Source organism: Pollachius pollachius (genome assembly GCF_949987615.1).
Source record: "Pollachius pollachius genome assembly, chromosome: 16".
NCBI lineage: Eukaryota > Metazoa > Chordata > Actinopteri > Gadiformes > Gadidae > Pollachius > Pollachius pollachius.
Genome location: NC_136949.1, coordinates 4,187,902 through 4,213,551, shown reverse-complemented (window position 1 = coordinate 4,213,551; position 25,650 = coordinate 4,187,902). Strand labels below are relative to the sequence as shown.

At 47.1% G+C, this 25,650-nt stretch overlaps 1 protein-coding gene across 2 annotated transcripts; it reads left to right on the top strand.

The window, feature by feature from the left end:
- The first annotated feature begins 1,302 nt into the window (after positions 1-1,302).
- Positions 1,303-25,336, top strand: ptk2bb (protein tyrosine kinase 2 beta, b). Of its 2 annotated transcripts, XM_079753668.1 has the most exons (31): positions 1,303-1,439; positions 5,734-5,972; positions 7,290-7,468; positions 8,014-8,101; positions 9,073-9,152; positions 9,629-9,691; positions 9,822-9,876; positions 10,197-10,337; positions 10,484-10,558; positions 10,894-10,995; positions 11,494-11,611; positions 11,971-12,010; positions 12,128-12,159; positions 12,703-12,747; positions 12,847-12,944; positions 13,169-13,250; positions 13,730-13,830; positions 14,305-14,420; positions 14,779-14,879; positions 14,999-15,088; positions 15,449-15,653; positions 17,899-18,007; positions 18,422-18,481; positions 18,680-18,802; positions 19,440-19,592; positions 19,818-19,853; positions 21,493-21,517; positions 21,626-21,660; positions 22,435-22,569; positions 22,929-23,009; positions 24,017-25,336. In XM_079753668.1, exons 2-31 carry the CDS (start codon positions 5,769-5,771, stop codon positions 24,236-24,238), a joined length of 2,994 nt encoding a protein of 997 aa, XP_079609794.1. In that variant the 5' UTR covers positions 1,303-1,439; positions 5,734-5,768; the 3' UTR covers positions 24,239-25,336. The 2 variants fall into 2 exon arrangements, with proteins under 2 accessions (XP_079609794.1, XP_079609795.1); XM_079753669.1 differs by lacking the exons at positions 19,440-19,592; positions 19,818-19,853.
- The last annotated feature ends 314 nt before the right edge of the window (positions 25,337-25,650 follow it).

Sequence of the window (25,650 nt, the reverse complement as noted above, 5' to 3'; positions counted from 1 at the left end):
ACAAAGAAACACGCCATCACGAGTGTCCTCAAGTCTGCATGGAGATAACATCAGCGGACCGCGGTGGAAGGGCCGCACCTGTCGGAGATTCTTGCCCCTGACGATGGACCCCTGCCGGGTGGGATGGGCATGTTCCTGCCCGCTCCTGCCCCAGACATGACCCTCTCCACAGCTGTCGCCATGGGCAGCGGCCTGCGAACCCTGGCTGGCACAGAAACCCGATGCCCAGCTGCGGGAGACGGGGGGAAGGGAGAGAAGCAAGTGCATCAGTGTTTTTTATATGTTGTATTGGTCTCTCTAGTGTGTAGCATGGTTTTGATACTTCTTTACAGGTCTGTCTCTCTCTGTCTCTCTCTCTCAATCTCTCTGTATTCATTGTGTCTGTTTGTTTGTCTCTGTGATTTGTTTGTCAGTTAAGTGAGTGAGTGAGTGAGTGAGTGAGTAAGATAATTGTTTGCTGCCCTTTAACCAGGTTTGACCCTGGCCTACATCAGGCCCACATCAGGTGCGCAGCGACCTCTGCTGTCTGATACTAAGTACTACATTATTTTGACAGGTTGGATGACCCTGCAGTTGTTATTTATATCAACTAACGTGCGAACAACTGTGCTTGAAACAAGGCCGGTGTCATCGATCTCAGAACACAATGTAAGTAAAACGTGTCCAGTTAGAACAACGTTCGCCTTACACAGCATTCACTATAAAGGGTTCTCTCAATTATTAATAAAGATATGGACCGTTTATGTGGGGATAAAAACGTCTATTTTCACAACACTCTTGCCAAGTAGAAAATAATTAAGCTCAAAGGCCGCCATGTTGAGGGTACCAGTGGTAATTTATACACACGAACGTTAGAACAACTGTGCTACATCACAAGGCCTATGCCATCTCAGAACACCATACAAGTTATTAAGTAGGCCTACAAGTTGTACAACTACAATACATTCATTACAGTACAATAATGTTAGCCTTACACAGCGTTTAGTACGAAAAGGTTCGCTCAATTATTAAGGTAAGGAAGGTAATAATTAACCTGACAGTGCGCCATGTTGAGCGTACCTGGGCGGTTCAGGAGGATAGAGGTGATCATTAACCTAGCAGGCTGCCATGCTGAACGTACCTGGGCGGCTCAGGGGGATAGAGGTGATGATATACTTCGCTGGTCGCCATGTTGAGCGTACCTGGGCGGCTCAGGGGGATAGAGGTGATGATATACTTCGCTGGTCGCCATGTTGAGCGTACCTGGGCGGTTCAGGAGGCAGTAGCGCGCTCCCTGGAGGATAGAGGTGAGGGAGTGGCTTTGAGAATACCTGCCAACTCGGGCTCAGATTCGGAAAGCTCCCAGCTCAAAACGGTCCGTTAGCGACCATTCGCTCTTTTTTTCCCCCCAACAACCCTTGTATATATATTTTTAAAAGACGATATAAAGACCATATAAGGTAAGAGCTGGAGTTATTTTACTAAATGCATTGATGTCAACAGTTGTCAACTATGGACTGGGACACTTCATGCGAGTTATTAAAAAAGGCTCCTTAGCCAATAGCACGCATAGCCTTCACATGAGGTTATTATTGCGTTAAAACAGAAGTATTATTTGTTCCACTACATGCATTTGAAGAGGAAAGGTGTTGCCTTTACCAGGAGTAGCTCAGTCAAGCAAAGCTTAGAAAAAGAACTAAACTGCACCATTATGTGCGAGTTGGGTTGATGTAGCCTCACTGCCTCCATATGTGTCATATGTGGCGTGATATATTCCAATTGTTGTGATAATAATATGAACATTAATGTGGGATATCTATACAGTCCTTCCAACACCTCCTTTGGGGTGGAAGGGGCAGAGACGCGCAGGGTTTCCTCGTCAGAGCAAGTCTGTGCAGGTGGTGAGTGGTGCGGCTGCATTCCACTGGGGTCGTGACGTAGAAACAAGTAGACCCCATCTTTAGGCCTTACCGGGTTAGATGGTAAGATTTTTGTACGTGTTGCCATTCTGGGCAATGGTCAAAAGTAGGGAAAGCAAATGACAAATTGATTTAAAGAATCAGTGGATTTTCAGAGCAGACATGTTGTCTTTATTTTTACCAGGGGACTCACTTGGCTTTCATGATCTTCCTTGATCGTCCTTTTTTGGGGTGAAACGTTTCATTTAAAGTTTTCAATGTTTACATTTACATTTACATTCAGGGCATTTAGCAAACGCTTTTATCTAAAGCGAACAGCAATAAGTTGTTTTGTCAGGAGAAAGAGAAAAACAACAATATATCACTTTCGGTACAGTAAGGATGTTCAAAGAGCTAATCAAGTTCTATGACCATCAATGTTCTTAGAACAAGTCAATGGACATTAATCTTCATTGACTTGCTCTATGAACATTAATGTTACATTTACATTTACATTTACATTTAGGGCATTTAGCTGACGCTTTTATCCAAAGCGACTTACAATAAGTAAATTTGTCAGAAGAAAGAGAAAAACAACAATATACTTCGTTGCCCGTACAGTAAGTATGTTCTAAACCAAAGTGCCAGGCACTAACAATTGTAAGGTTAACCCATTTTCCGTATAAAACAAAGACAGCTAGGATGATTTCCATTGAGGATCAGTGTGCGTACTAACCATGGACTCTCATGGCTGTAGGCTGTTACAAGTATGAGGCATAGGCTTGTTGTTTCAGAGAGGGGTATCTGTCTGTACACACTAAATCAAAGTCTGCTGGGTTGTTGTGTTGAAAGAGCGTGTGATAAAAATCACCCACTGGAAACTGCTGTTGCCATAACAACCCAAGTGTGTTTTGTGTGAGGAGGAGTGCAAATAAATGTTTGTGTTTTTGCTGAAGGAGGCAAACACTCAGTACAGTATTAGAGCCGTTTAATCAGATGTCACCTTACTATTAGTGTGTGACAATTCAACGCAACATTGAACAACACACAAACTTCCCCTTGGGCGAATGTTTCGTTTATGCAGTCTGCTTTCTCTGTTTCTTTCCCCTCTCCCTTCCCTATCTATGGGTCCTTGTTCCTTGGGCTTGGCGGTTGCCTGTGAGAGCTTGCACACGTCTGTCATCTGAAAATGATCACCGAACACAAAAGCAGCTCATTGACGTTACAACTGAAATCTGAATGGAGAGAACAAAATGGATACCGTAATGTAAACATAAAAACCTAGAAAGCTAGCCACAATGTTACACACATTAAACATCTATCATCTGACTTTGCAGATTGCAGACAGATATTATCCACATTATCCATAAATATAGTGTACATACTACACCACCACTATTAAACTTTCAGACATCTTTGGTCCTTGTTTTTAAAGGTCTCTATCCTAGTGGTTTCTTTAATCGCTGATATTCCATATGGCTGTGGTATTTATACTGCTGTTAGTCAACCTCAACATGGCAGCTGAGGTATTCAGTCATTCATAGCTTCTCCTCCACTCTTCTGCCTCTTAAATTCCCAGGTGGGCGTGCAAGCTGGAGATCTCTCTCTATCTCACTCTCTGTTGTTTCTCTCTCTTGCTCTCGCTCTTGTTCTCTCGTTCTCTCTCTATTTCTCTCTCTCTCTCTCTCGCGTTCTCCTGCTCTCTCTCTCACACACACACACACACACACACACACACACACACACACACACACACACACACACACACACACACACACACACACACACACACACACACACACACACAGTCCCGTCCAGGAATTCACAGCCTGAGGCTAACCAAACACTGCCTTTGCTTCTCCAACAACAATGTCCAGGCCTGCTGGTACAGTCTAGCTGCCTGACAATGCAGCTGTAAAAAAAGACCTTCACACACACACACACCTCACATTTATACAGAAAACTGTTTGTCAAGACAGCGTTTATGACCGGTGAAGGCTCTAGGTCGCGAGTGGAAGATACTGCAAGGTTGGTGCATTGTAAAGACTATTCATGACATGATTTACTGAACACTTTGGTGTATTGCGTCAACACAGCTTTCATTTCCAGGGATTGACAGACCAGATGCCTTGACACTTGAAGTGTCTCAAAATGGATAGTTGGTAAGGATTTCCATTTGTACTGTGTTTTCAGACCTGAGTGCCGAGAGTAGACATGTTGCTATTCTGAGCTAGATGCTATTGAATGGATTGGTTGATTGATCATGATTGCCCTGTGAAGGCCTGGACTTACAGATGTGTATCCATTGTTTTTTTTTGTTGCAACGCACCACTGCAGAAAACTTGGGTCTGACAATTGTGTTTGTATATTTTCTAGTAGCCCCGGGTGTTTGCCAAAATCGTGTCTCAGGAATGCATCGCCTGAGACTGTTTAAAGTCTCATCCAGACCAGAACAAACACGAACAGCGCCACGCACAAATCTTCACGGTTGACATGCTTGTTTTTTGAAAGACTCCTATGTGTTCAACAGAACGGAGAGAGGTTGTGAAACTGAATCTAAAGTGCAGAGAGAAAAAAACATTTCCTAATGGTGCTTTGGTCTGGCTGTGTTTGTGGGGTTTTCTTGTTTGTTTACGGTTTACTGGCAATGATCCCTTTGATACAGTTTTGTAGTTTTTTGTCTGTGCCGTTGCTCATTTTGTGTGTCAGGTTGTAAAGCAGATTACCTGTCTGATATAAACGTTCTCAGGTAGCGGATGTCTGTAGACAGAATCGTGCGCAGTGAGTTCAAGTCCTTAGATTGACAGTTTAATGTTATGAATCACACAGGCCCTGGCTTGATTCAACTGGTGCGAAAGAATGTGATCTCGATAGCGATACCGAAAATCGTGTGTATGACTTTAATACCAGGTGTTGAAAATATGACACGAATAAAAGGGTTGTTCTTTTTTTAACCAATTGCGCATTATTTTGCACATAATGATGTGTCACTGAGTGATATCTTACAGCCTTAGTTTCCTTTTATCTTTGCTTCATAGCCGACACGATCCTTTCAAAGGCAGACAAGATCCCCTATCTTTGCTATATTCCTTTTTTAATGAATTTAAGCTATTTAATCCTCCACCGATTCAGAGCTTACATGTTTTGTCATCAGACGGCTACTGAGCTTATTCCTTCATCAATCATTTTGACAACCTTTTTTTCCCTAGCTGATGTGTTTAAGGAGATTTGCATATTTATACGTTTTTTAAACCGAACCATTTAAAGGCCCCCTATTTACCACCAGATGTGCTGTCGTTGACTACCCACCACAAGCCATTTCAATATCAACCCTAAAGTGTCATCACATGTGGGAGTGTCCACAAAGACGTATGATGAATGGATCAGCCAAGGTGGCTGGTTTGTCCATCTGTCCGTCAGACATCTGGTTGACACATGCCCTTGTGTGATGTCACTCACTTCAACAGGGTCGATTTTCAGGTGTGAGATGCAATGAGACCTCCTCTATTTGACTAAAGGTTAATAGTTACTAAACAATAGGCTTGAGTTCGAGCAGCTAGGTTGCTAGTTCGACCCCCCCCCCCCCCCCCCCCCCCCCCCCCCCCCGGCTCCTCCTAGTTGAGTCTGGAGGTGCCCCCGAGCGAGGCGCCTCACCCTAACTGATCCCGACGAGCTGGCGGTCACCTTGCATGGTTGCCTCCGCCGTGTGCGTGTGAATGTGTGTATGAACGCTTTGGATAACAGCGTCTGCTAAATGCCCTAAAATGTAAAACATGAAGTGGTACTAATATGCCAGTAACCTCACAGAGACCCCTGGCTGGCCCGCTGTGACCCTATTTTGTTGTGTCTCTGCTAGGATGATGTGGGAATGAGGGCCACCCTACCCTGAGAATGTATGAGGTTATGTCCGGGGACACGAGAACGCTGTCCTGGAAGGTTCCCAGTCCAGGTGCAAACCATTCTCCCATCAGCCCCGAGACCAGCTTCACGGGAGATGGAGGCCCCGTCAAGATTCTCAAGGTCTGCTTCTCCACCAACAACAACCTGGGCAAGAACTTCAAGCTGGTCAAATGTGACGCCTCCTGGCAGATCAGGGTAAGGAGAAAACATTCCAAAATGAGTAAGATGAAACAATAATATGAAGTTATTCATAGGCGGAGCTATTCATAGGCGAAGCACTGTATTGTCCGTCTTCTCCAAATATGTACCTTTGTGCAAGTTGACTCTTTAGTCATTGAGCAGATGCTTTTACAACCTTCCCCTTTGTTAATTTTTTTCTTTTATTTGTTGGGTTCTGTATCCCTCATATCTAAAGCGCCATGGGCCCTTAGCATTACTTATTAGGGGTCCGACATTAGGCCGACATCAGGTCCGACATTAGGGGTCCGACAGGGTCCGTCATTCAGGGCCATGGGCCCTGAATGAAACACGCTACGAAAATCGAATGCATTACTTATTAGTGGTCCAAGCAGCGAAGCTGCTTTGGCCCTATTGTTTCTGTACAGTTTTTTTTCCCCTCAAATTCGGTAAAGGTCATACTGCAGCCTATACCGTAAGTCGAAAACTCTTGAAATTTTCAGGTATGGTTACCAATAACCCCCTCTACCCATTGTGGTACTGCACCCAAAGGTGGCACTATTGTAAAAAATCATAAATTAGGCTTATTTCTCCTCACCAGATTGACCTGGACTCAAAATTCTTTCAGAATATTAATCTCTAGAATCAGACACATTTATAAAACCCTGGTCTTCTGCTCTAAAAATGTTTACTTTTCCCACAATTTCATAGAAAAGCCAAACGTCCACAGTCTCAACCCATTTTGCCTATATGACCATTTTGTTATTGTATAACCTTACGGCTATCATTAGGTGGATACCATTAACAGTGCAATGTTTTAGATCTGTACTCTTTTAAGAAAGCCCTTAATTCTCTTGTGAAAAGTGTGCTTGGCGTTTTCTTTCACAATGTGAATGATGCTTCATGTAGTTCAGGAATGTCAGTGGCTCAACGGGATAATGCCGTGTACTGGTGATCCTTAGGTTGAGAGTTCGAATCCTGAGCTGGTGTGGGCTGCTTTTGGAAATCTGTCCCTTATGACATCACAGGTGGGCGTGTCCACCTAGATGTGTGCTGCGTAGATCAGTCCACCAGCCTACCCAGTGGACCGTAGCAAACGTTGCTCATCTATCCGTCACACATCTAGATGGACACGCCCGCCTGTGACGTCATAACGGACAGATTTCCAAAACGGCGTGTAGCGGCTGATCACGCTCACACCTGGCGGCGTGCCGTGGGACCTTCAATAGGGGTGACTCTTGGGGAGGTGGGCGCATGCCACCGGGCCTCCGCGTGGGCACGGCCCTGTCTGCAGCCCCCCTGGCTGATAATAACCCCCTCACCTTACCAAACCAGGGGATCGTCCAGTCCATCCTGGGCAGCGGGCGTCTAGGGCCCAACATCCTGCACAGCGCCTGCTACGGCCTGCTGCTGACCCACCTGAAGTCTGAGGAGCTGCACTGGCTCCACCCCGACCTGACGGTGGGAGAGGTGGAGCAGCGCTACGAGAGCCACCATGCAGAGGCCGAGTGGAGGTGGGACGGGGCGGGGGCCGGAGGTCTGCTCTGGGCTTTGTCTTTAGCGGTGTGTTTGATAACGCCCTGTTTGTGTGTCTGTGTGTGTGTGTTATTGTTCATTGGTGTTTGTGTGTGTGTGTGTGTGGGGGTTATTGTTCAGTGGTGTGTGTGTGTGCGTGTCTGTAATGTGTGTATGTGATTGTTGTGTGTGTTTGTGTGTTATTGCAGTGGTGTGTGTGTGTGTGCTATATGCGTGTGTGTGGTGGGTGTGATTCCGATTTTTGGGCCTTCGTGTGTATGCGTGTGTTTTTGGTTGGCGTGTGTATGTACGTATGTGGTTGCGTGCTATTATGCCAGTGTGTGTCTGTATTTATCCGCGAATGCATGTTTGAATATGTGATAACGTGTGTTTGCACTCTCAATACCTTGTGTTTCCTGTGATTTCACACTGCATTCATCTTCTGTTTCTGCAAGTCGATGCGACTGTGCTAATGACCACCTGAAGCTGATGACTCGCATCTCGTGGTTGCCGACGGTGACGCGTTTTCTCCTCCCCCTGACAGGTACGACCTGCGGATCCGATACATCCCAGTGAACTTCCTAGAGAAGTTCGACGAGGACAGGACCACCTTGTTCTACTTCTACAGACAGGTACCAAACAGGACCACACTGCATTGCTACTGGCTCAGCTAAACAGGTAGAGCCGATAGACTTGACGGGAAGGTTGCTAGTTCGATCCCCGGCGTCCCCTAGCTGAGTGCTGAGGTGTCTCAGCAAGAGACTGATCCCTCACTACTCCCAACGAGCTGGCTGTCGTCTTGCATGGTTGACTAAGCTGTGAATGTGTGAATGTGTGTATGAATTTTTGTAGGTCGCTTTGGTAAAAGTGTCTACTATATGCCCTGAATGTGATCCCCGGCTCCTCCTCGCTGAGTGTCGAGGTGTCCCTGAGCATTACACCTCACCCCCACTGCTCCTGACGAGCTGGCTGTCGCCGTGCATGGTTGACTCCGCAGTCGGCGTGTGAATGTTTAAATGTGTGTATGAATGTTTGTATCCCCTGCTCCTCCTCCACGCGAGTGTCGAGGTGTCCCTGAGCAAGACACCTCACCCTCTCTGCTCCTGACGAGCTGGCTGTCGCCGTGCATGGTTGACTACGCCTTCGGTGTGTGAATGTGTGTACGAATGGTTGTGAGCCGCTTCGGATAAAAGCTTCTGCTGAATTCCCTGAATGTAAATGGTACCACTTAGCCAGCTGTTCACAAGCATGGAGATGGCTTTACTTGATATTGAGTGGGGGCTGTGCTCTGTTGACGTTGCTGTTATTGTCATGTTTGTTGATTTAATGGCAATCGTATTTTAAAGGAGGGCGGTGTTAAAAAAAATACATGCTACAAACTAAATACATGATAAATACAAACACTTATAATTAATAGTCATTTTGATATTAATGTGTTTGTATAAGCATTGCATTAATGTTACTAATAGTAATACAATTATAATAAAAGTAAGCCTACAACAAATATTGTGTATTTAACACAGTTATTAATGAACTAATCCAATCACAGAGACATGATAATAAGGACACCTTTATGACCTGCTGGGTGTCCTAACCCCCACAGGTACGCAGTGAATACATGGAGATCCACGCCTCGAAGGTCAGCGACGGCATGGCCATGCAGCTGGGCTGTCTGGAGATCAGGTGAGGGCCACATTCCGTATTCTACGTTCTGTACCCTTCGCTCTGCATTCTGTTTTTTACATTCTACACACTGTGTTCTACATTGTGTACCTACGTTCCACATTCTACATTTGGTGTTCTACATTCCACATCCACTTTCTCAATTTCCTTTTGGACATTAATAAAGTGGTATCTTACACATTCGTTCAACCCTCTTGGCTGTGCTTGAACGCCAAATGTATTTACACCAAAGAGTAACACAAAGACCCAGTACAGAGGCAAAGCTCTTATACGTGCTGTTATGTTTCTTTCTATATACATTTTTATTTTATACACATTTTCCATCCATCTATTTCTTCTGAATGCCTTATCTTGTCCCATTCTAATTTCTAGGTATATTCGTGAGCAATTCAAATGCAAGATTAGATTGCTTGCCTCGTGTCCTCATGGGATCGAAAAATACCTCTTTGTTGAAGCCTCTTCCTTTCCCCCGACAGGAGGTTCTACAAAGACATGAACGCCAAGGGCCTGGAGAAGAGGTCCAACTTTGAGCTGCTAGAGTGAGTGTCCCTCTTCAACACACTGGATCACCGCACACATTGACGGTACTTAAAACTGCTGTAAATGACGGCTGTGTTGCACACTGTATTCTAAATCCATCTTCTGCCTCTGTCTGGTCCACGAATGAAGGAAGGAAGTGGGTCTAGAGCTGTTCTTTCCCAAGAATCTGATCGACAGCATGAAGGTGTGTGTCCTTTAAAGCGAAACACAGACACAACAGAAACACGCAAAAAAGAGGCACCGATGTGGGTGTCCCCCTTTTCCCACATGTTGCCTCATCCTCCTCCTCATCCACACGTTGCCTTTTTAAAGAAAAGAAAACTGTTTAGGAAAGGGGAGGGAATTCTTCCTTGACCTTTTTTTTAGGGCTGAGGAAGAATTGAGGGATTTGACGTTTGAGTGCGGGTGTCCCCTCACATGGTCCCCTAAAGCCCCTCTGAGACTCACCCTCTCCTCGGATGGAGGTGCGTTGTGACCTGACCTGCAATGTGCTCGCCCCCCCAGTCCAAGCACCTGAGGAAGCAGATCCAGCAGACCTTCCAGCAGTACGCCACGCTCAAGGAAGAGGAGTGCATGCACAAGTTCTTCGTGGCCCTCAGGGAGGTGGTGAACTACGACGAGGAGGTGTTCCCCTGTGAGCTTGTGGTGAGCAGCACTCGGAAGAAGCCCGGGGGGGGGGAGGGTGGCGGGGAAATACATAACCACCGACCCAGGTGTTACCGACCTGGTGATTGAAAATCAGATTTGCGCGTTTTTTTTGTTTATTTGTAACCCTGTCCCGTTGTGAACAGCAAGGCTGGAGTCTGGCGGTGGAGCTGGTCATCGGCGCACGGGGAATCCGCCAGCGCCAGCAGAAAGACGCCGCGGTACGCATGACCACACACACACGCATCTCCTACTTGATACTCAGGGCTGTCACTCCTTTAATACAGGCCATATAAGGAGGGTGATGGACGAGGAGGATGCAGCCGCTGTGACAGTTGTATCTCCTGCTCAGGGTGCTGTTAAACAGTGTGAATAAAAACGTGCTGACGAAGAATAGCTTTTACAACCGAAGTGTCGTAATATCTCCGCAGCCATCGAGCCATACCGTGTGCCTGATTGAACACCATTAGGCCGGGCACCATGTTTTTAGTGCATGACTGCTCCACTCATTAAAACGTCTAATTTATTCACTTCCCCCCCCCCCCCCCCCCCCCAGCCGGTGTTTCTCGCAGACTTCAAACACATCAAAAGCATCAAATGCTTAGCCCAGAACGATGGCAAGGCGCTCATTACCCTGGAAGTGGAGGGAGTCAGACAAGTGAGTATCGCCCACAGCTGTCTCTCACAAACCGTCTTTGGTGCACTCCTCAGGTAGATGACCTGCAGATGAACTAATACTGGGTTCTTTGTTTCTCTGTATATTTCTTGCAAAAGACGGAACCATTTTATTATCATGATCGTGATTGGGTTAGATAGTCTTGCCTGTAATAAAACATCATGCTCAATTTGACTCAACAGTCAACAGCTATGATTTTATTTCTCTGACATAAACCCAGAATGTTACTGTATCTTGATCAATTTTGAAATTTGCTGGTATAATTCTTTTTTGATAATCTTTTGAATTACAGACCCTCTCTCTCCATATTGTAAAATTCAGGGTTGTCCCTCTATCTGTTTACATCTAAACTGTGAGAGAGCTTGTTTATACATTTCCTGCTCGGTAGCAATGGCTATCCCTCTGATCTTTTTTCTTGATATTAGTGTCTCTCACCCCAGACTGTTCAGTTCTGTTCTTATCGTTTCTTTCCGATAACAGACTCTCTCGATCAACACGGCCACGTTCGCCATGGCAGAGAACATGGCCGACCTGATCGATGGCTACTGGCGCCTGGAGAAGGGAACGGAAGAGTCGTGCATCTCCCGGCCAAATAAAGGTGTGTGTGTGTGTGTGTGTGTGTGTGTGTGTGTGTGTGTGTGTGTGTGTGTGTGTGTGTGTGTGTGTGTGTGTGTGTGTGTGTGTGTGTGTGTGTGTGTGTGTGTGATAGTGACAGCAATGAGCATTGAGATAGTGAGTCTCTTTTTTATTTATTTTTTAATTTAGTTTCCGGTATAATGGCAGTTGCTTAAGCTAGTATTGCTAGCAGAAGCTAGCTGGGCCGTAGCATAGCCATGTTGCACATTGAGGCTTGATCAACACTGTGCATAAAAGACTTTTAAGTGGTAAAGTTTGAGTTGTGTGTTGAAGTGTGTTGATCATTAAAATACAAATGTACATCATGTCTTCAACCGTTAGACGTCAACACACAGATCTCCCTACCAGAGATTCCTAAGGAGTGAGTAAACCTTTAATTTTTTTGTGTTTTGTTCCTCTTTATTTACTGTGGTTGTACTTTTGAAACAAAGATGCGTGACTGGCCTTTCTCTTACTTCCTGTTTGTGTTGCCAAGCAGCAAAGAGTCAACCAACTTCAGATTCAGTATGGGTGAGTTGATAATAATATTGAAAATAATTTATTGCAATATGTTTCAAAACACGGCATGCGGTATCTTTTTCATATTTTTCAAATGACCAACATTTTTTTTTTCTTACAAACAAAACGAAATTCTGTCACGTAGTGTGTCGGAGACAAATGTATATTCGTAGTTCTCTCTCTCAAGTCATGACCGTTCTCATGTGAGAGAATTGAGAGGTCATATATCCTATATCCTCCTATTGACCTTAATGAAAATGTATGGACTTGCACCTGTGATGTGTGAAAACTGTACTGATGGAAATGTCAGCCATCGACCGCTTGTCACTTTTCCACTGTTGTTCTTGAGAAGTGAAAACGTGTGGTCTCTGTTTACCGTAAGTTGTTACCAGTTCGGGCTAGTCGAGGTTTATCTGAAAGTGGGAGATTGTCATGTCTTTCGGTGTCGAAAGTAATTTGTGTGAAATACTTCCAAAATCCCAAAAGCTTTTTTTTCCTCAGTAAAATATACAATAATAAAAAAGCTAAAAAAATGTATTGTGCTTCGCTTTTCAGGTTCCGATATTTACTGTGAGATTCTGGATGAAAGGCCCAAATCCGGTATACAAAAATGATGTTAATATCAAGTAGCTTTTCAATTGAAAAAAAAAATGTAAAAAAATGTTGAATGTTGTTTTCCTCTTGCCCGGAATCCTCAAGCGGTGAAATACGGGATCGACCGTGCTGACATCTCTCTCGGACAGATCCTGGGCTCCGGCTTCTTCGGCGAAGTGTATGAAGGAGTTTACAAAAACCTTGTACGTCTACCATTTTTACAAACACGTTGTACGTTTATGATCTTTTGCAAACACATTGTACGTTTACGATTTTTACAAACGCATTGTACGTTTCGGATCTTTACAAACACGTTGTACGTTTATTGTCTTTACAAACACATATTACGTTTGAGTAAGAGTAATTAAAAAGTCTTAACCTCTGAGATAGCTGACGAGTCTGTTTGTTTCTCGGTTTGTTTGGGCAGAACGGAGACAAGACAAGTGTGGCAGTGAAGACCTGCAAAGACTGCTCCCCGGACGTCATGGAGAAGTTCATGAGTGAAGCATGTGTGTAGCGGACCACAACCAAAACAGCAGTGTAGGGACACGAAGGAATTTACCCAGAATGCTCTGCATGGGCAAGTACATGGGCCAGTACATGGGCCAGTACATGGGCCAGTACATGGCCAGTAACTTAGGTACAACCATCATTGTGCCTCTTAGAAACAGATCTCCACAGCATGAACGCATACATCGAGAGGGATAGGATTGAGCAGCTTCAACGATGATAATATACTATAAATACTCATCAGAATTAGCATATTATAATGACAACTACTTTACATATGGAGGAGCATTAAATACAGGACAGAATGGGATGTATTATCCACGTTAGGTCAAATAACATAAAACGGCTACAGAAAAGATTCAAAGAGCAGCCTATGCTAATGACCAAAGCTAATAATAATGCTAACAATGACGCCAACGGGTGTGTGTGTGTCCGCATGTGTGTGTGTGTGTGTGTGTGTGTGTGTGTGTGTGTGTAGTGATTATGAAGAACCTCAACCACCCAAACATCGTGAAGCTGATCGGGATCATAGAGGACGACCCTGTGTGGATCGTGATGGAGCTCTACCCCTTTGGAGAGGTGTGTGATGATCAGCGGTGGTCTCTCTCTCTCCTTCTCTCTCTCTCTCTCTCTCGCGCACTCTCGCTCTGTTTGTCTCACGCTCTGTTTCTCGCTCTCGCTCTCTCGCTCTGTTTTTCTCTCTTTCTCTCTACTCTCTTTCTCTCTATCTCTCTCTCGCTCGGTTTGTCTCTCTCCCTCGCTCTTTCTCTCCCTTGCTCTCTCTCGCTCTTTGTCCTTTGCTCGGTTGGTCTCTCTCCCCTCCCTCCCTCCCCATTTGGACTAGCGCGGTAATGCTCGTCTTTGCTAGCTATTAAACAATTATAGAAAAAGCTATTCAGGCTCATTAATAAGCAGGTAGACAGACGAGGGCAGCTTGCTCAAGGATACCGACAGGTAGACCGCAGGCGGCGGGGTTCAAACCCAGAACCCTTCGACTAGGGAGTTGAACCCCATCTTCCCCCCTCCTTGCGTGACGCTTGCCCCCTCCGTCAGCTGGGGAGCTACCTGGCAGAGAAGCAGGACGAGCTGACCAACATCACCCTGGTGCTGTTCAGCCTGCAGATCTGCAAGGCACTGGTCTACCTGGGAGGGGTCAACATGGTGCACAGGTGAGATGTTACGAACCCTGTTTTCAGTCCTCTGTTTCCAGCTGGGCCTTAGCTATGTTTTTAAGGAGTAGTTTGTCTTAGAGTCACCTGGGAGCGTGAGTTTAGAGCTTGGATCAGACCCGTGCTTGAACAGAACTACACTGAGAAATATAATCACGTGAACAGCACTATTCCTTGTCCACAGACTCACCTGAGTGACATGTCATTAAATGGGTGAATTAAAAAGGAATCCCAATAAAAACATAGAATATATATACAAATATGCCCTCAAAAGTCAACGCATTGTGAGGTTGACCAGGGGAATGGACTCCCCAATCAACCGGCCTCTGACCGTAACGCTGCGTCCTTGCGGTGACAGAGACATCGCGGTGCGCAACGTGCTGGTGGCCAGCGCGGACTGTGTGAAGCTGGGGGACTTTGGCCTGTCCAGGTACATAGAGGAGGAGGAGTACTACAAAGGTAGGACCGCTCTCTTATCGCCGCACTGCATTGTGGGTGTGAGTCGGCTGGGCATGTGTGTTTACCGTTATCCACCGTACGCCGACAGTATCCGTGATTTTGCGGATGGTTTTCCACAGCCTCTGTGACGCGGCTGCCCATCAAATGGATGGCTCCAGAATCGATTAACTTCAGGCGCTTCACGTCGGCTAGCGATGTCTGGATGTTTGGTGAGTTTTTCCTCTAGGTTTTAATGGCACCACTGTGAGATCTATTTTTTAACGGAACAATCTAGTTTCATCATTTTACAATTTGATTTAATTCGATTTTATTATTCACTATACCCTGTTCATTGTGACTAGGACACATACCCTATATCCCGTCTCTCCTTGTGTTTAATTAGTGTGTGTGTTTGTGTGTATGTGTGTGTGTGTGTGTGTGTGCGCGCCCTTGTGTGTGGGTTTGTGTGTTAATATGTGTGTGTGTGTCCATCTGCGTGTGTGTTCTTGCGTGCGTGCGTGTTTCTGCCTGTGTGTGCGTGTGTGTGCCCGTACGTTTGTGTGTGTGTTCCCGTGCATCCCCCCCCCCAGCTGTGTGTCTGTGGGAGATCCTGAGTCGGGGCCAGCAGCCCTTCTTCTGGCTGGAGAACCGGGACGTGATCAACCAGCTGGAGCAGGGCATCCGCCTGCCCAAACCAGAGCAGTGCCCCCCCGCCCTCTACTCCCTCATGACCCGCTGCTGGTCCTACGACCCCCGGGAGAGACCCACCTTCACCGACCTGGTCATCAAGATCAGGTGACGACCGCATGTTAATGCACCCAGACTCTGACCGCATGTTAATGCACCCAGACTCTGACCACATGTTAATACACCCAGACTCTGACCACATGTTAATGCACTCAGACTCTGACCACATGTTAATACACCCAGACTCTGACCAAATGTTAATACACCCAGACTCTGACCACATGTTAATGCACTCAGACTCTGACCACATGTTAATGCACTCAGACTCTGACCACATGTTAATACACTCAGACTCTGACCACATGTTAATACACTCAGACTCTGACCACATGTTAATACACTCAGACTCTGACCACATGTTAATGCACTCAGACTCTGACCACATGTTAATGCACTCAGACTCTGACCACATGTTAATACACCCAGACTCTGACCACATGTTAATGCACTCAGACTCTGACCACATGTTAATGCACTCAGACTCTGACCACATGTTAATACACTCAGACACTGACCACATGTTAATACACTCAGACTCTGACCGCATGTTAATACACTCAGACTCTGACCGCATGTTAATGCACTCAGACTCTGACCGCATGTTAATGCACTCAGACTCTGACCGCATGTTAATGCACCCAGACTCTGACCGCATGTTAATGCACCCAGACTCTGACCACATGTTAATACACCCAGACTCTGACCACATGTTAATGCACTCAGACTCTGACCACATGTTAATGCACTCAGACTCTGACCACATGTTAATACACTCAGACACTGACCACATGTTAATACACTCAGACTCTGACCACATGTTAATACACTCAGACTCTGACCACATGTTAATGCACTCAGACTCTGACCACATGTTAATACACTCAGACACTGACCACATGTTAATACACTCAGACTCTGACCACATGTTAATACACTCAGACTCTGACCACATGTTAATGCACTCAGACTCTGACCACATGTTAATACACTCAGACACTGACCACATGTTAATACACTCAGACTCTGACCACATGTTAATGCACTCAGACTCTGACCACATGTTAATGCACTCAGACTCTGACCGCATGTTAATACACCCAGACACTGACCACATGTTAATGCACTCAGACTCTGACCGCATGTTAATGCACTCAGACTCTGACCACATGTTAATACACTCAGACTCTGACCGCATGTTAATACACTCAGACACTGACCACATGTTAATGCACTCAGACTCTGACGACATGTTAATACACTCAGACTCTGACCGCATGTTAATGCACTCAGACTCTGACCGCATGTTAATGCACTCAGACTCTGACCACATGTTAATACTCCCAGACACTGACCGCATGTTAATGCACTCAGACTCTGACCGCATGTTAATACACCCAGACACTGACCGCATGTTAATGCACTCAGACTCTGACCGCATGTTAATGCACTCAGACTCTGACCGCATGTTAATGCACTCAGACACTGACCGCATGTTAATGCACTCAGACTCTGACCACATGTTAATACACTCAGACTCTGACCACATGTTACTACACTCAGACTCTGACCAGATGTTAATACACCCAGACACTGACCACATGTTAATACACTCAGACACTGACCACATGTTAATACACTCAGACTCTGACCACATGTTAATACACTCAGACTCTGACCGCATGTTAATGCACTCAGACTCTGACCGCATGTTAATACACCCAGACACTGACCGCATGTTAATGCACTCAGACACTGACCGCATGTTAATGCACTCAGACTCTGACCACATGTTAATACACTCAGACTCTGACCACATGTTAATACACTCAGACTCTGACCACATGTTAATGCACTCAGACTCTGACCACATGTTAATGCACTCAGACTCTGACCACATGTTAATGCACTCAGACTCTGACCACATGTTAATACACTCAGACACTGACCACATGTTAATACACTCAGACTCTGACCGCATGTTAATCCACTCAGAGACTCTGACCACATGTTAATGCACTCAGACTCTGACCACATGTTAATCCACTCAGAGACTCTGACCACATGTTAATCCACTCAGAGACTCTGACCACATGTTAATACACCCAGACTCTGACCACATGTTCATCCACTCAGACTCTGACCACATGTTAATCCACTCAAACACTGACCACATGTTAATCCAACCAGAGACCCACCGTCAGGGCCCCACCGCTGTTCAGGGCCTCCCCTGGTCGTTATGGTAAGGTCTTCAGATTCTTGTTCAGATCACCTAATGCCTGTTCGACCCTCTCAGCGATGTGCACAACATGGAGATTGAGCAGGACGTCGAGAGGCAGAGGGACCGAGCTCGGACCACAAAGGTCTTCGAGAGCAAGTTCAACTTCAACGAGCCTCCGCCCAAGGTAGGAAACTACACAATATGATGAACACAAATCAAACCACAGGCCAAACCACGCTCCTAAATCCGCTACAAAATATGATGACAACAAACATCAGACCACACACACAAATCCACCTATGCAATATGATGACAACAAACATCAGACCACACACACAAATCCACCTATGCAATATGATGACAACAAACATCAGACCACACACACAAATACACCTATGCAATATGATGACAACAAACATCAGACCACACACACAAATCCACCTATGCAATATGATGACAACAAACATCAGACCACACTCCCAAATTTCGAACCACATGCACAAAAACACACTGCACACGTCAACACACAACACTCTTCATTTCACTGTATTCTGACATTCGACGTTCCCTCTCGGTTTTCCCCCTGAATCCTCCCCAGCCGTCCAGGATGAAACCCGGGCGTTTCGGCAACATGCTGAGCATCGGACTTCACATTCAGGTCAGCGGACGGATTGAACTCCGTTTTAATTTCGGTCACAGTTGATTCAACCGAATAGGCATTATTTAAAACCAACCACTTACCCTTTACAATTATCTCATCCGCACAAACGAAAGATAAGTAGGAAATGAAATAAAGCAAGTCATGCTAAAAAGTAAAAGGATTAAGTTTGAATATTAATGGGATATCTTCTTTCAGCTGAACGAAGCACTTTGTGCCAGCTCCCCCGACCTGGCCAGCCCGTCTAACTACCAGTCCCCCTTGGACTCCATGAACTCGCTGATGCCGCCCGCGCTGTCGCCACGGCGACGCAGCATGGGGGTGAGTCGGACCTCTCGTTTGAGTTAAGTGTTCGACTTCGAAGTTATTCCTGCTTTTGTTTTAGCGTTGTGGAATCTCCAAAGAAAATGGGATGAGTCGTCTTTGTTTTGTAACAGCTTTTGTTGTGACGAGTCTTTCCGAACTTGTTTTAGATTGGGAATCTCTGAAATTCCGGAATAAAATGTGCCCAACGGTCTTCCTTCTTTTTATTTTTTCACGACTTTATTGCGTCAAAATTCTTGATGTAAAAATGGTGAATAGACCTCATCTTTCATATCTCTACCGTAGACGGTTTGCCTTTTAAAAACTCTTTGAATGAATTAAGTCTTAAGTCTTTATATTGTCAGACCCTCCAATAGATCTGGCCTCCTGTCGTGACATCACTAGAGGGCCCATTTTGAAACAGAACCCGTAACGGCTAATCAAATCCAACTCCCTTGTCTCTCAAAAAGTCAAAAAAATAACAAATACACAAAAACAAAGAGCAAAAAAAATACTCCTAAACCCCGCAAAAAGCGTAACAGCAACACAAAGAGGACACCAAGAGCGCGACCAACGACTTGCCACCTCGACCCAGATCATACGTCTCCGCACAATAACAACCGACCGATCCTCCTGCTCTTCCCCGCTCCGCCAGGAGGGGGATCTCCCCAGGGTGGAGGCCAGCAGCAAGGAGGAAGCCCAGCGGCTCTGGCAGCAGGAGCGGGACCAAATGCACGACACGCTGCGCCGCCAGAAGAGGGAGATGGCGGAGGACGAGCAGTGGCTGGAGAAGGAGGAGCGACTCCTGGTGCGAAACAGAGCCCCGTCTCCGTCTTTGTCCTCGTCCTTGGCTGGCGTCGACCGTCTCTCTCTCTCCCTCGTTTTCCACCCCCCCCGCCTCCGTCGCTCCCGGAAGCCCTCCCGTTCCCGCCGCCCCCCCGCCAGTTTTACTCTGTGTTACCCGCCGGTGTCGCTGCCGTCGCGGGGGTCCAAGATCGTATTCTGTAACAGCAGACTGCCTGTTCTCTTTCAGGACCCCATGGGACCGGAGCAGGGGGACCCCACTGCAGTAGGTACCCATGAGCAAGGCGCCCCGGCGGCCTGCCCCCTCCTTAATGACGTGTGTCGGCCTTTTAATGTTTAGTTGACCCTAAATGCTGCCAAACATGGCCTCCGTCCGCCAGACAGAGAGAATGACCCCACATGGGTCACGACCCAGTCATGGGTCACGACCCCCTCATGGGTCATTACCCACTCCTGGGTCACGACCCCCTCATGGGTCATTACCCCCTCATGGGTCATTACCCCCTCATGGGTCACGACCCCCTCATGGGTCATTACCCACTCATGGGTCATTACCCCCTCATGGGTCACGACCCCCTCATGGGTCACGACCCCCTCATGGGTCACGACCCAGTCATAGGTCACGACCCCCTCCTGGGTCACGACCCCCTCATGGGTCACGACCCCCTCATGGGTCACGACCCACTCATGGGTCATTACCCACTCATGGGTCATTACCCCCTCATGGGTCATTACCCCCTCATGGGTCATTACCCCCTCATGGGTCATTACCCACTCATGGGTCATTACCCCCTCATGGGTCATTACCCCCTCATGGGTCACGACCCCCTCATGGGTCACGACCCACTCATGGGTCACGACCCAGTCATGGGTCACGACCCCCTCATGGGTCACGACCCACTCATGGGTCATTACCCACTCATGGGTCATTACCCCCTCATGGGTCACGACCCCCTCATGGGTCACGACCCCCTCATGGGTCACGACCCAGTCATAGGTCACGACCCCCTCCTGGGTCACGACCCCCTCATGGGTCACGACCCCCTCATGGGTCACGACCCATGAGGGGGGGGTGGAAAACGAGGGAGAGAGAGAGACGGTCGACGCCAGCCAAGGACGAGGACAAAGACGGAGACGGGGCTCTGTTTCGCACCAGGAGTCGCATTACCCCCTCATGGGTCATTACCCCCTCATGGGTCATTACCCACTCATGGGTCATTACCCCCTCATGGGTCACGACCCCCTCATGGGTCACGACCCACTCATGGGTCACGACCCAGTCATGGGTCACGACCCCCTCATGGGTCACGACCCACTCATGGGTCACGACCCAGTCATGGGTCACGACCCCCTCATGGGTCACGACCCCCTCATGGGTCACGACCCACTCATGGGTCACGACCCCCTCATGGGTCATTACCCACTCATGGGTCACGACCCCCTCATGGGTCATTACCCCCTCATGGGTCATTACCCCCTCATGGGTCATTACCCACTCCTGGGTCACGACCCCCTCATGGGTCATTACCCCCTCATGGGTCATTACCCCCTCATGGGTCATTACCCACTCCTGGGTCACGACCCAGTCATGGGTCATTACCCCCTCATGGGTCACGACCCAGTCGTGGGGTCACTATCCCCTCCTGGGGCACGATGCCCCTCATAGGTCACGACCCCCTCATGGGTTTAAGACCCCCTCACGGGCCACGACCCACTTAAGGGTCACGAACTCCAAACGGGTCTCGTCCCACTGACGGGTGACGACCCATTCCTGGGTCACAACCCCTGATGGGTCTGGACTCTCGACCGACGGACATAGAACCACTGCTGTGCGTTGTCATGGACCCTACAGACTGGTTCTGTCACCGCTCCCCAGTTACGCTCTTTGTCTTTTCTTTGTTTAGCCACCGGAGCCGGAGGAGGAACATGGTGAGTGATCGGATTCAAAATGGCGCCGTCATTTAACAGGTTATTTTCTTTGGTCTTTATTTGTGTTAAAACCCGTTTCCATTTTGTCCTTCTCCCTTCGTACCCCAGCAACGCCGGAGAAGCCCCCCCGTCTCACTGCACAGGTAGCTACCAAGCTAGTCCTCATAGCACGTTGGCTAAGCTAGAACGTCAGCTTAGCTTGTTAGCATGCTACACTCCTTGTAACACTGAAAATGCAGAAAGAATAGACTATTTAAGAATATAATGAATTAACGTAATAGATTCCAGGGCAGTTGATTCAATGGCTAGGGTGTTTGAATTCCAGCCCAAAAGTACTGGGTTTGATCCCAAACGTCCACAGCCTACATGTAGGGATCCTTTAGAAAGATGCCCACTACACCCACCTGCTTTTTAGTAGCTTGTGTCTCAATTCACTGTGAGACGCTTTGGATGAAGTCTGCTAAATTGCAATCCTATGTTGTATTTTATTCACTACATTCCACGAAACATAGCCTCTTTCCAAACTTTTGTTGTCTCAGTTATCAGTTGACTCTCTATCTCTGTCTCTGTCTCTCTCTGCCTCTGTGTCTGTCTCTGTCCGTGTGTCTCTCTCCCTGTGTATCTGTCTGTATCTTTCTGTTTGTCTCTCTCTGTCTCTCTCTCCGTCTCTGTCCGTCTGTCTCTCTGTCTGTCTGTCTCTCTCCGTCTGTCTTACTCATTCTGACGCTCTCTCTCTGTGTCTGTCTGTCTGTCTGTCTGTCTCTCTTTCTCTCTCTCTCTGCCTGTCTCTCTCTGTCTGTCTCTCTCTCTCTGTCTGTCTCTCGCTCTCTCCCTCTGTCTCTCTGTCTGTCTGTCTGTCTGTCTGTCTCCCTCTGTCTCTGTCTCTCTGTCTCTGTCTGTCTGTCTCTCTCCCTCAGCAAGCCCCTACTGCAGAGCTGGACCGGTCCGGGGACAAGGTGTACCAGTCTGTGATGGACCTGGTCAAGGTGGTGGTGGAGCTCAAGAACGACATCCCCACCATGCACCCCGACGAGTACATCGGCATCGTCAAGGTACGTCAGACACACAGCCTCCGCTTTATGAGACAAAGCTTTTCATTGGTCGGGACTGAACCTCAACTAACCATAGTGCTGCTATTATTTGTTTGGTCTTCATCCTTTCATTCTCTACGTCCATCAATTCATTCACCCCATGTTTGATACTATTCGGTGAACTTGTATTCATTAACGCATGCATCCTCATCCTCGAATAACACAACATGAATTAAGGAATTGTGTTCATAATCAAATTATTTCAGGACTTGTTCATTATGTAATTAATGAATCCAATCATTCTTTCATTGGTTCATTAAATCCCCTAATTCATTCATCTGATCATTCACTCATTAGTTCTTTCCCTTGTGTGTGTGCAGTCTGTAGGGTTGACCTTGCGGGATCTGATCCACAGTGTGGATGAGGTCATGCCCACCATCCATGAGTCTGTACGGACGGAGGTACGGGACGCCATCTTGTTTTCTCCCCCCCCCCTGCCTTCCACTGAGTTCTGCTGCTCTGAGGGATTATCTAGGTTTAGACCACGGTCTGGGGGAATGCTCGATTCTGATTGGCTGCAGGGTGTGCATTCACTCCTGATATACGGACACCTGCTAAGTAGCTCCAGTCAAATTGTCTGCGTTGTGAAAATGTGCAAATGTTAATGTCTGTAATATCATGTGCTTTTCCTCGCTCATTCTTTTTTTCTAATAAAATTTGCATTTATACAATAACTATATATAATTATATGTAATAGTTTGCTCGCCAATTGAATGTATTGAGGTATAATTTAAACATTACATTTGTCTCTCTCTCCCCCCAATCTCTCTCAAACTCTCTCTCCTCCCCGACCCCCTCCTCTCCTCTATCTCTCTCTCCCCTTCCTCCTCCCCCCCCTCCTCCTCCCTCTTCCCCCCCCTCCTCCCTCCTCCTCCCCCCCTCCTCCTCTCCCCCCCCTCCCCCCCCTCCTCCCTCCTCCTCCCCTCCTCCTCCTCTCCTCTCCCCCCCCTCCTCCTCTCCCCCCCTCCTCCTCCCTCCTCCTCCCCCCCTCCTCCCTCCTCCCCTCCCCCCCCTCCTCCTCTCCCCCCCCCTCCCTCCTCTTCTCCCCCCCTCCGCCTCCCTCCTCCTCCCCCCCTCCTCCTCTCCCCCCCTCCTCCTCTCCCCCCCCTCATCCCTCCTCCTCTCCCCCTCCTCCTCCCTCCTCCCCCCCCGGCCTCCCTCCTCCTCTCCTCCCTCCTCTCCCCCTCCTCCTCTCCCCCCCTACTCCCCCCCTCCTCCTCCTCTCCCCCCCCTCCTCCCTCCTCCTCTCCTCCCCCCCTCCCTCCTCCTCTCCCCCCCTCCTCCTCCCTCCTCCTCCCCCCCTCCGCCTCCCTCCTCCTCTCCCCCCCCTCCTCCCTCCTCCTCCTCCCCCCCCCCTCCTCCCTCCTCCCTCCCTCCCTCCTCCTCTCCTCTCCCCCCCCCCCTGTAGCTGGAGGGCACCCAGAAGCTGCTGAACAACGACATGGCGGAGCTGATCAGCAAGATGCGCCTGGCCCAGCAGAACGCCATCACCTCGCTGAAGGAGGAGTGCAAGAAGCAGATGCTGACGGCCGCGCACACCCTCGCCATCGACGGCAAGAACATGCTGGACGCCGTGGACCAGGGGCGGGTCAGGGCCAACCAGGCCAAGCCCAAACCCATGGACTCGTAGTGGGGTACACGGTGAAGCAGCTCTAGGGCGGTGGTGGTGGTGGTTGTGGTTTGTCCCCACACACAAACCTGAGCCCTCACGCCTGAAAACACGTTGATGTAAGAGAGTTCTGCTTCCGCAACATCAATTCTAGTTTTGGCTGAAAGGTCGGACATGGATGCCATCGGTTGGGGATTTGTGTCGTCCGTTCTGAGAATCGTTGTCAACTTTTTTCGGGAACATAGTCGATGTTGCCTCACAACGCACGTAAGAAGCAGTACTCTCTTGTATTGGAACATAGCCGAGCGGGGCGGTTGTCCCTGAAGCCTGGTTCATACTATCGCCCGCATCGGAGAAAAGGGGAGGGTACAGATTCTGCGTCCCAAATGTGGATGCTAGCAGGCCGGTGGGGGGGCGGTTTAAACCAGCAGTGGCTCTGATATTTTCAGTTCAAGATTTGTTTTCTTTGGAAAAAACGGTACCTGTTTGAATAACTTTTTTAGATAAATCAGCAAACATTTCCTCTATTGTAGATATTTAAGTTTTCGTTCAACCCCAATATTTAATTTGATGGAAAAAGGAAAGAAAAACTAAATAAAATATGTAACATTTTACCCATAATCTGCAGAATAGTTCTACTATTGATACAGCCTTAGTCATTTTTATATAAAATGTGAGATTTTATTCTTCATTAAAAATGAGAAAATACTGATCGAGACATTTATACAATACTTAAAATACTGAAAATATTTTCTATATCGACCCTTGAGTGCCTTTCTATGTGAATGCATTATATGTGTGCATCATCTTCATCATCAATATTATGTCATCCCAACATTGGAATTAATTAAATAAAACTGTAAATATGATATTGGTAACACTCCATGTCTGTAAACAACATTAATAAGCTATTAGTGAATGATGAATTACATGAATGTGTTATCATATTATAAACATGTGTATCATTACTGATAGTGTTGATGGAGGACTGAAGTGTATCAAATATAAAACATGTTTTATGAGGTATGACTGTATATTCAATCGCTGATTGGAATTTAGTGTGATTTTGTGTGCGTGTGTTTTCCGTGGTGCTTAAAATATGTAATGGGACATTTGTTATGGGGTGCGTTATCGTTTCATCATGACCTAATAGCTTGTTAGATATGTGAACAGAAATTATTGTGTTACCAATAAATCACACCTCCTACATACGATCGCTCATTATGTAGGCATGGGAAAATAATGTGAAAGCAGCAGTCATAGACAAACATCTAATAAACGCATGTGTTTATTAAATGTTGGTTTAAATGATAAGTATAGTATAAAAATGTGTAATAAATAAGTCCGAAAAATAATAAAATAAATACATATTTATCTCAAATGTATCAGAAGCAGCAGCAAAGTGAGTCATTCAGTAGAAGTAGAAAATAACT

Coding starts and splice junctions, on each gene's coding strand:
- ptk2bb (XM_079753668.1), top strand. CDS start 5,769: ATGTATGAGGTTATGTCCGGGGACACGAGAACGCTGTCCTGGAAGGTT. Junction 11,612..11,970: donor CATCTCCCGGCCAAATAAAG/GTGTGTGTGTGT, acceptor TTCAACCGTTAG/ACGTCAACACACAGATCTCC. Junction 15,654..17,898: donor GACCTGGTCATCAAGATCAG/GTGACGACCGCA, acceptor CGACCCTCTCAG/CGATGTGCACAACATGGAGA.